This window comes from Genypterus blacodes, unplaced genomic scaffold (assembly GCF_046128005.1).
Source record: "Genypterus blacodes isolate CSIRO-AG114 ecotype Tasmania unplaced genomic scaffold, CSIRO-AGI_Gbla_v1 ptg000008l_1, whole genome shotgun sequence".
In the NCBI taxonomy this organism is placed as follows: Eukaryota; Metazoa; Chordata; class Actinopteri; order Ophidiiformes; family Ophidiidae; genus Genypterus; species Genypterus blacodes.
The window spans coordinates 3,681,974-3,698,906 of NW_027466822.1; the positions used below are offsets into that span (position 1 = coordinate 3,681,974).

Genomic DNA, 16,933 nt, shown 5'->3' on the forward strand with positions numbered 1-16,933 from the left:
TTTTATCGTAAAAAAAATGCTTTTCTTGTAAAATGATCAAATGTGTTATATTTTGTGAGACATTGAGTGAGTTTTCCACATACATCACTTTTAATTAACCATTTATCAACACTCAAACCCACCTGCAAATGTGAAAATATTTGCTGAATCAAACTGAAATGTACACAGTAGAAACCCACTCAACACAACATGATCCAAAATATTAAACATTTATGTGTAGCACCACCTGCTGGAAATATTCACCATGTATTTGCCTCAAAGGTACAGCAAAATCTTTCTTTGAAAACAAACAGCAGAAAAAAAGCAAAGAAGCAGGTAAAAAAGAAGACACAATAGAAAAGGTTTACTGTAACTGTGTGTAATGATAACATTAAAAAGGACCACTAGCAGGTTTGAATCACAGTGAACATTGTGTTGCTTTTACATAGTTCTTTGACAGTTACTTGAAAGTTGCTTTGTCATTGTCTTTGAATGCAAAAGGTACAAAACTTTTAAGACATTTCCAAAGCTCTAAATCATTTTAGTCATTTGAGTCTGAGCTGATGTCAGCGCCATTACAAATCAAATCCTTGGGCTAATCACATACAGATGTATTTATCTTAGGTGAACATTATCACTAAGATGACGTAGTGTTCCTGTGAACTCCTGTGTTCCTCTCCAATAAAAGCTCTGTAATGCGGCTAACGATGTCAGGATGGACCAGGCAGTCAAGTAGGTCATTGGTGGTGATTAGTCCTAAGTGCTCAGAAGTGTGCTCTGACATATCGTCGCAAAACTCACATGATCTACTACATCCATGTGCTCCGCAGTGAGGTCTGTCCCCAGGAACAGGCTCGGTTCTTGGTGCTGCCTCTGTGCTCAAACTACAGTCTGTAATCCCTCTTGCTTCTGGTTGGTTCTTTTCACAACACACAGGGATGAGGTTTGGCCCAAAGTGAACACCAAATGATGCAGACTCATCAACTGACTTTTTCTGGACTTGTCCACTGGAGTCCCTCTTGAGAGGTCGAGTTCCTCTTTTGTCTTGGGTCTTTTTGCTGGGTAACCTCTGTCTTTGTTCATAGGCTCTGACTGCCAGGTTCACATACTGCATGTTCTCCTTATGGGACACCACTCCTTCCTGGTTAAACAAGATCATGGTTACATTTTTACATTTGCTTGAAGTCATTAGAACCATTTAACTTGGAGTTAACCACACCAACCTTGCCTTCACAACCTGTATTATTTTCTTGGAAAGGCTCAAGTGGGAGGACCATCCCATTGTTGGAATATAACAAATAATGTCAACACACATATAAGTAAATGCAGTAACTGAGGTTAATATAGTCAAGTAACCAAATGGCTGGCCCCGGGAAAGTCTGGAGATGGAGTAATACACACGAGCATTTCAGCGTCTCTCTCCAGGAGGGCTAAAAAACACATATCTGCCAATAGGTGAAGAGGTCACTGTATCACTTCATCGAAGCTTCAAACATCTGTGGTCAGGAAGAGGGAAGAGAGGGGGTTCGCATAGACGGGCAGTCAGGGGGAGCTTCTTCAGATCAAAGGGTTAATTACACTATACTATTGTTCTTTAATTTACACAAAGAGAATTCTACTTTCCCCCACAGACATCTGTTCATCCCTCTGATTTGAATCTTAGCGCTGCCCCTCTTGAAGCTGGCTGACCAATAGATAACAGTTAAACTATATTGTCATCAGTGAATCAGAATATTATGTAAATGCCCTGTATATGCGGGATAAATAGGGCAGCACGGAGATATTTGATTGTCCTTCTTTGGTGCATGCCAGAGGTGGAACCAGCGCTGTCCAAGGTCTTATTCCAGTAAAGCTCTCCTGAAGATTCCAGTTCATCTTTGCCTCATCTTTTCCTCTTGATTCACCACAAACGAACACGCAGAAGAATATCAGAACGATTCTTCAATATTTGGTGACACCCGACGTTTTGGTGACAAATTTGGACGAGGCCCAGAGAAAAGGCGCCTCTGACAACAGAGGCAAACGCTTCACTTCCATACGGCGCCGTATATCAAAGGGTGAGCAGAACCTGTTAAATCGAATCTGTAATAGGTTATTGGACACTCTAAAGTTTATCTATGGAAGTGGGCAATTGTCTTTTGTATGTCACGTAAATTTAGAGTAATTCAAAGAGGAGACGGACTGGAGTCTCGGTATAGCTGACTGTGATAACATTTTGGAATTCTCATATTCGGTCCAGACTGTAGGAGGTACGGGCCTCCTCGACCCGGCGTGGTCACAGGCTAAAGTCTTGTTTTTAAATTAAACTCAAAGTTGCTAAAGTCTACTTGGTTTGGGATTAAGATCCCTTAATAAATCTCTAAAAGGAGCCAATTCAGCTAAAGTCAGGTTTGGTGGGTTAATGTCCCTTATTGAAACGGAACTAAAATAGGCTAAAGTCAATTTTTTTAGTTATTGGTTACATCCATTATTCGGTTAAGGTTAAAGTCAGTCAATTTGTGTTAAAAAATAACCCGCTAAGTATTAATTAAGAGTGTACAAGCACTGTTTGGCTAAAGTCCATTGGCTAAAGTCCAGTTATAGTTAACTTGTTAAGATTAAATAAATAAAACCTTGGAGGTGCACTGTTGCAGAAGTGTGGCAGATTACTGACACAACATAAAGAATAAACAGACTTTTGAGTAATTAACAATCGTTCCAAGTGATTCTGTGTCAAGTCCTGTCTAGGATATAGTCGTTTAGTCAAGGGGATGAGTATTCATATACGGAGAAATACTCTTGTCTGAGGTATCGTTTATTGAGGTCCGGACGAAGCCGGGGGCTTCTGGGTTTTGGGTTTGGAATTGCCGTGTGTGGATGAAAACTCGATTAAGGAGTAGTATTCTTGTCTGAGACGTTTTTTTCTGAAGATATACGGCATAAAAATATTTAAAACTGTCTGTATTGTATTGGTGGATTAAGGGTAATCTGCTTCCAACTTCTGGTAAATTTACGTAGTGGCCATACGTTCATTTATCGAAACTGTATGCGTGTGCATGTGTGAGAGGGAGGAATAGAGAGAAACGGACGTTTTGGGTGTATGATCCGTTTTCGACTGAGAGAGATCTTCGTGTCTATGTGTGTGTGGGGATTTGCAGTCACGTATCTTGGACAAACAGCTGGTTGAGACAGCACTTGTGTTTGTTTTGCCTTGCCACGTATGACTGAGAGGTGGCTGCATCTGACTGAGATTCTGCGTGTGTATGTCTGAGTGTGATTGAGCTGTGTGAGAGAGTTGTCCGTGTGTTCTGGTCCAGCTGTGTACGTGTGTGAGATTGAGTGAGCCGGCATGTAAATGTGTTGTTCTGTGTGATTAACTGTTGTTTTGTGTCTGTATGTCTGAAGCTGTGTTATTAACCTGGTTATTACGTGTCTGAATATGTGAGTTGTGTGTGTTACTGTCTTATAACACGTGTCCCTGAATATCTGAGCTGTGTTACTAACGTTGTTATTACTTGTCTGTGTATCTGATCGTGTGTGTGTGTGTAAGAATGCAAGCAGTAAGAAAGGACTGTTTGTCTGAGAGGGAACTGTCTGTGGGTGTCTGAATATAATCAGGATATATTTTATATAGAAGTTCAGAGACTTTCCGGGAGTCTTTTCAGCCCCGGCATATCACGCAGTAATATACTCTGATACACTGTCAAAGTCCCGGGGGATTAATTGTTGGTGACTTCCCGAAAAATCACTATTACATTGGATTTCTGTTTTGTTTTTTTTGTTTTTGTTTTTTTGTTTTCATTTAGGAAGTGATTGAATAGTGCCATAGTATCCCCAACAATATATAAACAGCGCCCCAGACCCCAGAAGTGACGCAACGACACCTCAGGCCTACAGCAGTACTGCAGCTACGAGAGTTCGCTGAATTTCAGAAAGCGACTTAACAGCGCTACCCTCAGTTCTTTTAGTAGTACTGCAGCTACATCTTCTCCTGGTATTTATAATCGCACCCGCTGTCGTTAAAGAAAGAAAAGAAAGTCCCTCTTAATTAATTAATTAGTTAAATAGAGTAAATAAACAATTCAAATTGATTAATTAATTGATTAATAGAAACAATTCTTTTAATTTTGTATTTAGTTCTGTTGTTTGTTTGTTTTGGTTTTTGGTTTTTAATTTTTTTTAATTTTTGATGAAATTAAATTTTTTAATTTTTAGATTACTTATTTTATATTTTCTCTTTCTTGAAAGATTAGAACGTAACATAATCATAGAGCTTGCTAAGACTTGAACAGCCATGGCCGAATTCCTTACCTGCAACAACTATACTGAGGCAATTTTGAGTCATATCATGTCAGGTACGGATTCTGACAAAAGAGACAAAACCCGACAACATCTGGAACGCCTCTTGTCTGACTGGGAAGACAGGGGCCTCTGGCCCAAACCTGATGCGCCTCCTCCTTCCATTGAGTGCGTCCAAGCAACTTTTGACCGAATGAACGAAGCAGCTACAGAAGCTACCAAGAAATGGGAAGCAGGTGGAAAGAAATCATGGGGGACAGCCAAGCAAGACAAAGACCATGCGCAGAAGATTCGAGCCCGCGCCATGACTCTGCTGTCAGCCGCCAATCAAGTGGAGCAGCACAACCGGGACAAGCTTGAAGGGGTCGAGTCTCTCAACTCAGGCGATTTTGTGGCTATAGAAGACCTTCTGGCCATCATTAGACGCCTGTTAGGGCGAGAAACAGCCAATGACATCGACCAAAGGCTCCGCTTCATGCTGGTGGGAGACTCTGAGCTCTTGAACAGCGGAAGTACTGCTTATTGTACTGAACTGAGACGACGCTTCCTTTCGGTTCTGACAGTCTCCAACCTGCAGCGATTTGATTGGACCAAGGGAAAATCCTTCCATGTGTTCCTCAACAGTTGTGCTGAGAAGTGGGCCCATGCCACTGGAACAATGCCCCACACTGAATTGCCAAACAGTGCCACGGTCCAAATGTTCCGAACAGCGGTGATACGCTCCCTTCCCCAGCAGGTCCAGGCTACATTGGAAGATGTTGTAGGACTAGACCAAGAAACCCACGACAAATGGCGAGCCGTGTTGGCACATTACACTGAAAGGCACTTTCAGTCAGAACATTCAGACGTCTTAGAGATCAACACATTCCTGAAAACGTTGTGGAAAATGCTGATTGCCCTGATCAATACTGACAAGGAAATCAAGTCAGTCCCCCCTGTTCAAATATGCCCAGTGGTCCCCGAACACCCTTCCCCAGCCGTCCCTGCCCGGCTAGCCCCCCCTCCACCTGTAGCACCCCAGGCTTGGGTCCCTCCTCAGCCGGCCTCATATGCAATGCATTTCTATCCATATGCTCCACAACCCCAGATGTATTCCAGCTGGTACCAGAATGGTCCAGGCAACCAAAGAGGACGTGGCCGTGGATGTTCAGGAAAAGACAGAGGAGGAAGAAGAGCAGCACTACGTCGACACAAAGTCTGTTTTCATTGTTTGGATCCTTGTCACTGGGTCCGAGAGTGCCCTTACATGGAATATGCATGGCAGCAGTCCAAACTTCGGACAGCAACAGAATATCAGAATGGAGGACAGGGAACAGTTGAGCGCCCACCGCACCATCCCCCATACGCCCCACAGATGCCCATGTATGCCCGGCCCACAGGTGACCCTTACAACCCAGGTCACTGTTGACAAGGCCCGAAGACAGCGCATCCAACCCTCTCCCCAATCACCGCGACCCACGCCCTCAAGCTGAATATTCACCCATCCTTTATCAGGTCAACTGGATCTTCAAATGCTCATCACCATTGAGCACGCCATGGCGCATGCGGCTGCATTGCCAGTACTGGACTACATCAACACCTTCCATTGGAGTTTCTGAAAGACACGGCATTGTGGACGCCGTGCTGTATCAGAAACAAAAGGGGGAAATGAGAAGAAGGTGTTAATGTGTTTGTGTGTGCAGAACAGAGTTGAATTGTATATGATATGACAAATGAAGTGCCTTAATCTCAATCACAGGGGCAAGGGATCAGGATTGGTTCTCATCTGACACCGGATGGCTGTGTAGAGACCTCATAACTTCCTGTGCTCTCATTCAGCTGCTGATAATGCTTCTTCCCATGTTCCCTGTATCTGATTACAGATCTTTTCAAGAGAAGCTCACCCTTTTTCACCTCACCAAGGGGTCATTAGGCCCACAGGTGTATATTGATGAGATTGGGGTGCTTTGGAGTGTTCCAGACAAGAACACAGCTAGGAACTAAGTGGAAGCGGTGTTTGAATCATTGTTTTTCTGGTGGGCCACAATTGATAAAAAATGGTGATTGGATGAACTACTTCTATTATGACCAACAGAGATTTGTCAATTACACACGGGATGCTGTAAAAGGGATGACTGAACAAATGGCCCACACCACGTTGATCACCTATCAGAAAAGGATCGTTTTCGACGTGACGTTAGCTGAAAAGGGGGTGTGTGTGCCATGTTTGGATCTGCATGTTGTACTTTCATCCCCAACAACACTTCCCCAGACGGTTCTGTCACTAAGGCCCTAGCGAGTTTGACGTCCCTAAGTCACGAGCTATCAGAAAACTCAGGGATAGATGACTTCTTCTCCGACACCCTCGAGAAGCTATTTGGGAGATATAAGAAATTAGCTGCGGCCGTCCTACTATCTATTTCAGTTATGGCAGGGATTTTGGTTGTTTGTGGATGTTGTTGTGTTCCCTGCATCCGAGCTCTTTTAGTTCGCCTGATCAACTCAATGATGACACCTGAGTCACGTCAGATGGTGATGCTGACTCAGCCTCTTCTCCTGGAACAGGATCTTGACGACGACCCTGATGTTCTTCCCCTGACCACAGTGGTTGTGAAATAAGGACTTCCTTTCTTTCTCTTCTCAGACTACCTCAGGATTACAAATGTTTATATTTGAAAGCACACATAAGCTTGCGCTTTTGTGCCAGCTAATAGAATAGATTTAGTACGAGGTGTTTAAATTACTGTGGGACGGGATTTATTGAATTGTATTTTCATGAGTTGTTTTCCAGGGTCTTAGAAGGTTTCAAGTTCCAGACCCTAACCGCGGGCCTGTACAATGAGTGGACGCCTACGCAGCGTCCCAAGAATGACCCTGGAACCAGAAGGCTAATGTTTACAAAATTATACGTGTGATGAAATGCTCCGAACCGCTGGGGGTCCGATGGGTTGACCAGCCCCCTACCGGGTTGCGGTAGTTGATTTTTGTATTAATGAATGAATGATTGCAAAGTATTTTTCCATGAAGGAAGCAACTACTGTTAATTAAGGTGTCAAATGCATTGTATCTTTTATATAGGACATAGGTAGTGTTTGTGTACATAGCACATGCACTGAATCTGTTTGAATAAGTCATGTACATTGCATTTTCATACCCTTTGAATTCTACTGGATGATAATGTGAATTCTGTTCATGTGATGAGATGTTGGTTTAAACTGAGTGGATTGGTGAGTGCGGCAGGAGGCTTAGATTGTTTATCTCAAGTTTGATTCATTCTATGAATAGAATGAAAAGGGGGACTGTTGGAATATAACAAATAATGTCAACACACATATAAGTAAATGCAGTAACTGAGGTTAATATAGTCAAGTAACCAAATGGCTGGCCCCGGGAAAGTCTGGAGATGGAGGAATACACACGAGCATTTCAGCGTCTCTCTCCAGGAGGGCTAGATAACACATATCTGCCAATAGGTGAAGAGGTCACTGTATCACTTCATCGAAGCTTCAAACATCTGTGGTCAGGAAGAGGGAAGAGAGGTTCGCATAGACGGGCAGTCAGGGGGAGCTTCTTCAGATCAAAGGGCTAATTACACTATACTATTGTTCTTTAATTTACACAAAGAGAATTCTACTTTCCCCCACAGACATCTGTTCATCCCTCTGATTTGAATCTTAGCGCTGCCCCTCTTGAAGCTGGCTGACCAATAGATAACAGTTAAACTACATTGTCATCAGTGAATTAGAATATTATGTAAATGCCCTGTATATGCGGGATCAATAGGGCAGCACGGAGATATTTGATTGTCCTTCTTTGGTGCATGCCAGAGGTGGAACCAGCGCTGTCCAAGGTCTTATTCCAGTAAAGCTCTCCTGAAGATTCCAGTTCATCTTTGCCTCATCTTTTCCTCTTGATTCACCACAAACGAACACGCAGAAGAATATCAGAACGATTCTTCAATACCATCCACTTTAAGGTGTCATATTGACCACACTGCCTTCAGATCCTCTTAATACATCAGGGCACGTTCACTGTTTTCTATAGGTTCCTGTTTTTTGTCTGTAATCTCTTCATTGTGGACACCCGCTGTTCTGCTGATCTGGAGTACCTGGAGATTTTTAAGTGCAGGCCCTTCTACCTTCCACGCAAGTTTACTTGCATTGTTGATGCTGCTGCAGTTTATGTGCCTCCGGATGCTAATGCTAAAGTGGCCATGAGAAGATTAAATACTGCCATTAACAAACTGCAGACCATGTACCCCGGTGGGACCTTTATTGTCGCTGGGGATTTCAACCACTGCACTTTATGGACTGTTCTTCCAAAGTTCCATCAGAATGTCTCCTGCACCACAAGGGGACAAAGAACTTCTTTACACCAGTGTGGCGGCGGTATACAAAAGCCATCCCCTCCCCCACCCCAGACCAACTCTCTTTGTTCCTGTTCCCGCAACACCCCAGTCATTCAGCATGTGAAACCCACAACAAGGACAGCCAAGATCTGGTCTGAGGGTGCTGACTCCATTCTCCAGCAGCAATTCCAACAAACTTGGAACTTGTAAGAGAAAGAGTCCAACGATTTTAAATGTGGTGTTTATTGTAGTGCAGTGTTGTTTATTTCAGCAGTGTTGTTTAGTTCAGCAGTAGTTATCAAGCATCAGTAATAATTTGGGTTAAATTAGTTGCAGTGGTGGTGGAGGTGAGTTTTAACTGGTGTGCCAACAGACGGCTGGCTTCATCGCCGCGTTCATAATAAGTAGCTCAGATTTGTAACAGTAGACACTCAGGATCATTAGTGAAGATAAGATTAAAGTCACAGAATGTTTTATCTGGGAGCAAAAATGAGTTAAACCTGCAGAGGAAAAGGGCGGATTTGTGTGTGGATTGTTGAATATCTAATGCTAGTAATGCTAAAGTGGTCTGAGGAAGCAACACAAGTTCAAAAAGAGTTATCTATGAGGAAATAATCTAGAGCAGGGGTCTTCGACAGGGGGTCCACGGAGTACTGCAGGGGGGTCGAGAAATTTGTGGTTGAGTCGACAATTTCAAAATTTTTAATACATTTTTTTAATTTTAAATGTCTTTAGATCAGTGGTCTCCAACAGTCGCTTGCCGGCCGTTTCTAAGTAGCTTGCAAATTGGTGATTGCCCATTTGATTAACCGTCTGGTGAATTGGTGCAGGCAGAACAAGCTGGAGCTTAATGCTCTTAAAACAAAGGAGATGGTCGTGGATTTCCGACTGAACGCAGCCCCACCCGCCCCCATCACTCTGTGTGACTCCCCAGTTGACACGGTGGAGTCTGTCTCGACCAAAGAAGTATCGACCAAACCACTTAATGAGAAATAAAATGAGAGAAACATTTTAAGCCAAAGCTGAATGGGTGCGAGGACGTGATCGATCTAGCATAAGGTCCACTGCATAGTTCAAATGTCTTCCAAAGATTAGACAGTAGGTATTTAGGTGAGGGATAGCATGAAGTAATCGATTAGGGAACTCATCACTGCCACCTGCCACTATAAGAAATCTACCATTCTTTATCAGCAATAGCATCAGTGTGTGAAAAGTTCTCTTACTGATTAAAATGGCAAAAGTTAGAGTGGTAGATAGCCTATGATGACCTTTGAGCTTAAGGTGAGCTTCATAAAAATAAAAATATTATGTCTTGAGTTAAGCCTTTTCAGACAACAGAAAACCCTGGATTGCTCAACAGGATTGCCCATACCACAAACGTTCCAACTAAGAACACGCACAGGCACGCCAGAACCAATGCTGGAATGCAAATTGGCAGAACACAGGAGTGTAAAACCCTGGAAAGAATGGATGCCACATGCCACACAGTTGCCAGCAAATGAGTGAGACCAAGCTAAATACACATAACGACAACAGATCCAAAATACGAGGCGAGATACTCCCACAGAATCTGAATCATATAGACCCCATATTGGGCAAATAAAATAAAATATAAACCTGTAAGTAGTACGAACCTAAAGTGTCCTAATATAGAAAGGATTAAACAGAAGCAAAAGCCTCTCTGGACCGAGGCTAAGACTTTGCACCCTCTTTGTCCTCTTCTGATAATTTGAAGTTTGCATTATTGAACATTAGATGGCTCTTCAGAAAATGTTTTTATATTAAGGATTCTTTCTCTCCATATGGCCTACATTTTTGATGTCATAATGAATGTTGGTTCTCGTCCACTGCCTAAGCAACATTAATAGAGGCTTCTCCCCAAGACTGTAGTTTTTTTATATTCAGCTAGAAAAGGCAAGACAGGGGCTGGAATAGAAACCATCTTTTCGAACCTGTTAAAACCAGAATGCACTTTTGTAGATTTCTCAACCTTTGAATATTTAGCCATGGTCATTAAAACTCAACAACACATTCTTGCAATAACTACGTAACTAATACGTATAGACTCCCAAAGCACAATCCTAATTTTGAGTTACTGATACTTTTGCGCACCTCTTGATACATTTTTCAGTCTGGACTGTGAATAATTAAACAATTTGTTCAATATAGACATGAAAAGTACAACTGTTCCATTGTACTAGTTGATACTATACCTCAGTGGGATTGAGCCAGTTATCAGTGTTGTCATCACTTGATGTGGTTTTAAGTGCACAAACCACAGCTTTGGTCAAAGCCTCGCCAACTCTTGCTTTGTCATCCACTTCCTGTGCAGGGATATGAAGTCAACCACAATATGAATGAGTGCAGCATACTAAATAAATGAAATGGATAGATAAAAACAGACTTTGTGGATTTGCAATTGCGGTCTGCGACCTTGCAGGGAAAACTGAACATTTACAAACTATCTGAATACACTTGTCTGATGGAGGAGAGATACTACTACTCCCTTGTGCACACAGAGTAATTGTAATGACTGCCAAGCCAGTTCATTGGTCAAAGCTGAGAGGAGCCTTCATCTGGGAGCACTTATCGACTGAACATCAACATTTGCCAGGTAGGAGCTCTTTAGTGGACAGTGTGTAACATTTTGCCTGGGATATATGGAATAACTCAGTGGTTCCACAACACACACGCTCCACTGGAATTCCTTTTAAACATTGTTATTTATAATTGTAACATTGTAATTTATAATACAGCGACAAATCACCTTTACAGGGGACTTATCAAAAGTCCAACTGTGTAATACTGTGTTTTAATTTAAAACTTAATTTTAAAATGAAGTTACTCTACAACTTAATCCCCACATCTTTTCAGTGACTGGTGATGGCTTCTGCTTTGTGCTGCAGATCATACTCATACTCATACAGACTGACACTCTTAGTTCAGTTTTATGCCCAGCCTCGACCTGCATTTTGTTTTTATTGAGGCTCACATAGGTAGGATGTGACAAAAGGAAGGAGTGTGGCCATGGTTCTCCTACCTACCAGTGGGTAATCATTCATTCTCCTGCTGTGATATGAATAAGTTGTTAATACTAATAATAATAATAATAATAATAAAAAATAATAAGTTAAATCCATCACAACTGGGCTTGTAATGCTAAACTAGCAGCTAGCCAAGCTAACGACTCCAATGTGTCAGACCGGTTGATCAGTGCAAACTGTGAAGCCACGGCGATAATAAAAACAAAAACCAGGCCGAAGAGTCGCAGTAAACACAGACAGTCAAACCTGATAATAGAGGATACAAATACATGGAGGAACAATGTGTTCTGGACGCTCATTCTCCTGCTCCCATACGAAGAAGTATCACCTCATTCATTTGCCTTAAGCGATAATTTCTCGTATTGCTCCTCTTCCCATCCCGCTGCAGCCCCCCTGCAAAAGCTCTGAGCTCCCCACTTTGGGAACCACTGGAATAAGACACTTGTCCTGTCACTGAGCTGAGGTATTCAAGAATAATTGGAGCGATGCTGGAGCTTGCTTACCAATTCAATCCAGGAGTTGACACTGACAGTGACGGGGTCCACAGACTCCACATAGTGCCACCAGTGCCTAGGGACATAAAGCACCTGAAGACAGAAGATTTAAATATTTAGACACTTAAATTGGTTAAATCTACTGTTTCCCATGGTACATCTATAGATGGCATTCATTGACGAGGAGTCTACTGTACTGAAGAGCTATCTTGTGGACAACAACACTTTGTCCTCTGTGATGAAATAACGCCAAGTATCTTACCACCAAAGCAGTTCATTGGAATTGCTGAAGACTTACTACATAAAAACCGGTGAGACTGGGTATCAGAAAGGTGGATGTGGGGCATTTCAGAATATTGTGACAATCAACAGTGACTTGTTTCACAGTCAACTTGGCTAGAGCATACCTGATGTCCTGTTTGTTGTCACTCCCTGGAGACTATTTTAGTATGAAAGAGGAGTTGTAGTTAGCATATAAGGTTAGTGGATAGATTGTGTGCCCTCCAAAGCCAGAAGAAGCAATTTTAGGGCCAGAGGTTGTCGATTATCGTTGTTGTTGAATACAGCTCACACACATAAGAATTATTAAAGTTGTATGTATGTGTGTCTATGTATGTACGCATGAACACTCCATTCCATTTGATCTCAGGTGAGCAATCAAACAATTGAACAATGGTCCATGAAACATCATCTCACTCAGTCTGCTTCCATGCAAATCCTGGTTCATTCTGATGCAGATACAATTACACAAAAGTGATACCTGGCCCAATGTAATTACGTATTCTATTGATTGTGTGTTCTATAAAGAGAAAATGTACAGCTCTTAACACTATGCGCTTGTTTTCGAGAGCAAAAATGTAATTACAAAGAAACATTATCAGAATATGAGAGCCTGGTTGTGAAGCAGAGCAAATGACAGGTCTGCTGTCTGTTGATCTACTGACCGACACTTCATCCGGCTGCCATTCTCCTGACTAGAGGTCTGAAGTGACGATGCAGCCTACAACAACCAGTGTTATTTAAACTTCCATTACATTCCATATACAAACACCACAAGACGATGATATACAGTAGATTACTGAGGAGGCCAAGTTTTAAGTGGAAGGCAAGCCATGTGAAGTGATCTGATTCACACTATTATTTCTGTTCTACAGTACATATCGTTCAGATTTTTGTATTAACACATATACAGTATTTCATGGCATGTCTATTTTCTCTCTATAACCCTGACTAATGTGCAGCAGAAAAAGAAAAGAAAAAAAGTGAGTGACCTGGCCAGGTTGCAGTGTGACAGTGTGGGCACTTGCTCTCTTAAATTCAGGGAACCTCTTCAGGTCTGGCAGAAGAACATCTACTTTGCTGAAAACACTGGATTCCTCATATGGAATCCTGGTTGGGTAGAGGTGAGAAGTCTCCTCTGGAGGGAACAGGTGCCAACGTTTCCTAGACACAGGAACCATCACAGATTTGACTTCAGGCTCCGATTTTGGAAAGATGGTAGACATGTGACAAATATATTGTAGTGTGATATATTGGAATACAAAAATGTGACAAAATGTGAGGTAGAGCTGAAAAAAATCATTTAGACATATCTTAAAAAACATCTCTTTAAAATTATTTGATTAACCCTTTTCTCCATTTTCTTTTTGGAAAGCAAAATTTGGCTTGAGATGTGGGGTTGGTTTTTAAAACAAACATTCATGGTGCAATATGCATTCTGAGATCTGCCTGGAAAGTATGGGCAAATTGCATTCCAACAATCTTAATGAATGCTCTATGCTGTGAAGGCGGGCCAAAGACATCATAACCACTCTCACTTTTCCACATCTAATCCACAGACCTGTTGTTAATGTGTGGCAAGTAACTGCTGTGAGTATGTAACACATATGCCGGTACATCTACTGTGTATAAACACATGAAAAATCAGGTTATTGCAGAAGAAGAGATAATGGGTTCACACAAAACTGCAACGATTGTTTAAAAATGAATGTTGAAGTGGTGCTGCACTAGACAGTCAATTTGATCCATACCGCATGGATTCTACATTTTGCAACTGTGTTCACAGTACAACCAATTTGAACTTTGAACTAAATATGCACTACTCACCTTCCTTGCACCTGCAATACCAAGTTACAACCATAAGAGTCTTGGTGACATGGAGTGTTGGCCCCCTCTGTGCCAATCCATAAAGTGCTCTCTCTTCCATTGCGTCCCTTGAAACCAAAATCCGACCACATAACATCCTGCAACACACAACACATAAAGGCGACACCTAAAGACCAGCAACAATCAATCAAAAGGTAAATACGTTTCATACATTTCAAAATAAGGAATCTCACATGTAATTGCAATAATGCCATGAAATGGCAAGATCCAAGGAGACTGTAGAAACAAACTTCTGAAGGAATAGTCAGTCCAATTCCCAAACAGACATGAAAGTGCTCATTGGTCATTCTTACAGCTTTAAGGTAAGCTCATTAAGGTGTGATGTGATATCAACCAAGAAATCCATTACTTTTTTCTCATCTTGTTGAAAGAGAGCTGTGTGGTTTCCTGATGCACAGACACAACACACGTTAATGTGTGTGTACGTGCAACTTTAACGGAACACGTCTTGGCTGACAAACTGTGTCAGCCAAGACACAGTTTTGTCAGCCACAGTTTTGTCAGCACATGTGCACTCGGCTATCGAAATTGAGCAGTCGCTGAAGGTTTGGGGCAATAAATCAGACATCCAGACCCCCAAGCCCATCTTAAAGGGCTAAATTGCATTGTATTGTTGAGTGCTTAAAATGGATCATTATTAAAGTAACAAGATACTGAGTCTAAATAATAATAACCAAATTCTTACTGCTTACCTCAAATATGGAAGGCAATTCTTGAAACAGTATGGCAATGTACTTGTAGTCAGCATAGGCCCAATACTCTGAGTGGGGGTAATCAGAGAAAGGACCTACATCTGCCCCAGACTGGCTGCGGGTCCAGCTGAGAAAGTGTACCAGCTTGGCCTCCACATAGGAGCACTGAGTTTCAAACAGAGGTCCTGTAACATTAGGATGAACCAGGATAACAGCATGATCAATTATTTATCAGTTCACTTAGTTGAACAAAACACATTAAATTACTGTAGCGATTTTAGGCGCTGTGGATGCTCATTGTCCTGCAGCGAGACGAAGAGGTATCGCCTCATTCATTTACGTGAGGCAATACTTATTCATATCCCTCCTCTTCCGATCCCGCGCAGCGCCCGACCTGTAGCACACTTTGGGAACCACTGGCATATATACCCCCAACTCTTTGTCATCTTTTGATAAGTACAGCCTAATTTGAGAATTATCACTTGTAAGATGATCAACTGCACAATATAGCAATATTAGTAGTCTAACTATTTAGCATTCTTGTCCGAAAATTAAGGAACATTTTGATTGTGGTAGATGAATAAAAGGAAAGGGACATTCATAAACTAGGACGACTTAAATAAATGAAATTTAGATGTGATCTAATATGTTGGAAATCCTTTGTACATTGTTCAAACTATTTTGCGACTTGAGCAGAGGAATGTTTCTAATATTGCCGAGTTTATGTAGGGCGTAGAAACAAGTTTGAATATTCCTCTAGGGCACAAAAACAAACGTGCAAGAATGCATGCAAGATAACAGAAGTCAGAAGAACCCAATAAGGAGAACAAAGTACATAACAAAGTACATGACAAAGTAAAGAGAACAAAGGGTACAAAGTGCAGAATGTGCATCTGGCATTTCTGCTGAAGTTTTGCTTCATTCCCCATGTTTAGTGAAAGAGATTTCAAACTATGTCTGTCTGGTTCAGGTCTTACCTGTTGTCTGATCTCTTCTCCCAAGTCTGAATCGGATGACTCTGTCACCAAGGCAATTTGACAGATGTTCTACTGTCCACTGGAGAACAGGCCAGTCTTGGGTCATGTTCTGGAAGACTGCAGGCTGGTGGAGATGATGCAGAATCCTCTGAGTCTCCTCTGGACTGAAGGGTTTGACACAGGCTCGGGTGGCCATGGCCTGGAGCACACACCGATTGTAGGTTGTGAGAGAGTTAGTACAGATAAAACAGATGACAGCCCTCTCCTACAGATGGATCACATCCATTACTGAAAAGCTTTTTTCTGTACCTGAAAGAACACAACCACACTTTTAGTGGTATTTTTGCAATTGGCAGTCAATCCAAGTACATATTTCACCCTTACTTAAAATGAACTTATTTTTATTCATTTTTATGTATTCATACTTTTAAGTGCTGATAATTATTTTTTGACAGCATTTTCCAAAAAAGCTAGAATATGCTTCCGTATTGTATCGTTTTGGATTACGTTTCCCACGATTCTACACTGAGAGGTCATTGTGAAGGGGTATCTAAGCTAATCAAACAGTACGAAGTTCCCTCCCCTCCTGATAGAACAGCTGTCATAAGAGTAGCATTAGCTGGGTTAGTTTAGACAGTCGAGTTAGCTAGCGAGCTGAGTTCTGCTGTTAAGGAAGACAGAGCTAACGTGCTAACGTAATGTCCGAAAGCAGCATGTTGCAGAGGAAACTGAAAAAGTCGAAACTCACTTGTCATTACGCGTGTAGCTGCGGTACAGAGGGAAGAAAACAAAGCCCACGTGACACTGGACGTTTTGTGTTTACACCACGAACAGCTCAGAGTGAAAACGCCTCCATGTTGGCTCTGTGAGCCCTGCAAAAAACCCAATTGGTCAACACAACGGGCGACCCAAAATGCCCGACCATGTACCCCAGTTGACATATCCGCGCGCCACTTCCGTCCGAGCATGCGCAGTA

The 16,933-nt window shown here is 42.0% G+C and overlaps 1 protein-coding gene across 1 annotated transcript; it reads right to left on the reverse strand.

The window, feature by feature from the left end:
- Positions 1-10: 10 nt before the first annotated feature.
- Positions 11-16,899, reverse strand: hspbap1 (hspb associated protein 1). Its single transcript, XM_076156634.1, has 8 exons — positions 16,706-16,899; positions 15,958-16,156; positions 14,981-15,165; positions 14,229-14,365; positions 13,394-13,565; positions 12,132-12,215; positions 10,798-10,908; positions 11-1,120 (listed from the first exon to the last, which is right to left on the reverse strand). The coding sequence occupies exons 2-8, from the start codon at positions 16,151-16,153 to the stop codon at positions 617-619; spliced, it is 1,389 nt and encodes a 462-aa protein (XP_076012749.1). The 5' UTR covers positions 16,154-16,156; positions 16,706-16,899; the 3' UTR covers positions 11-616.
- Positions 16,900-16,933: the final 34 nt, after the last annotated feature.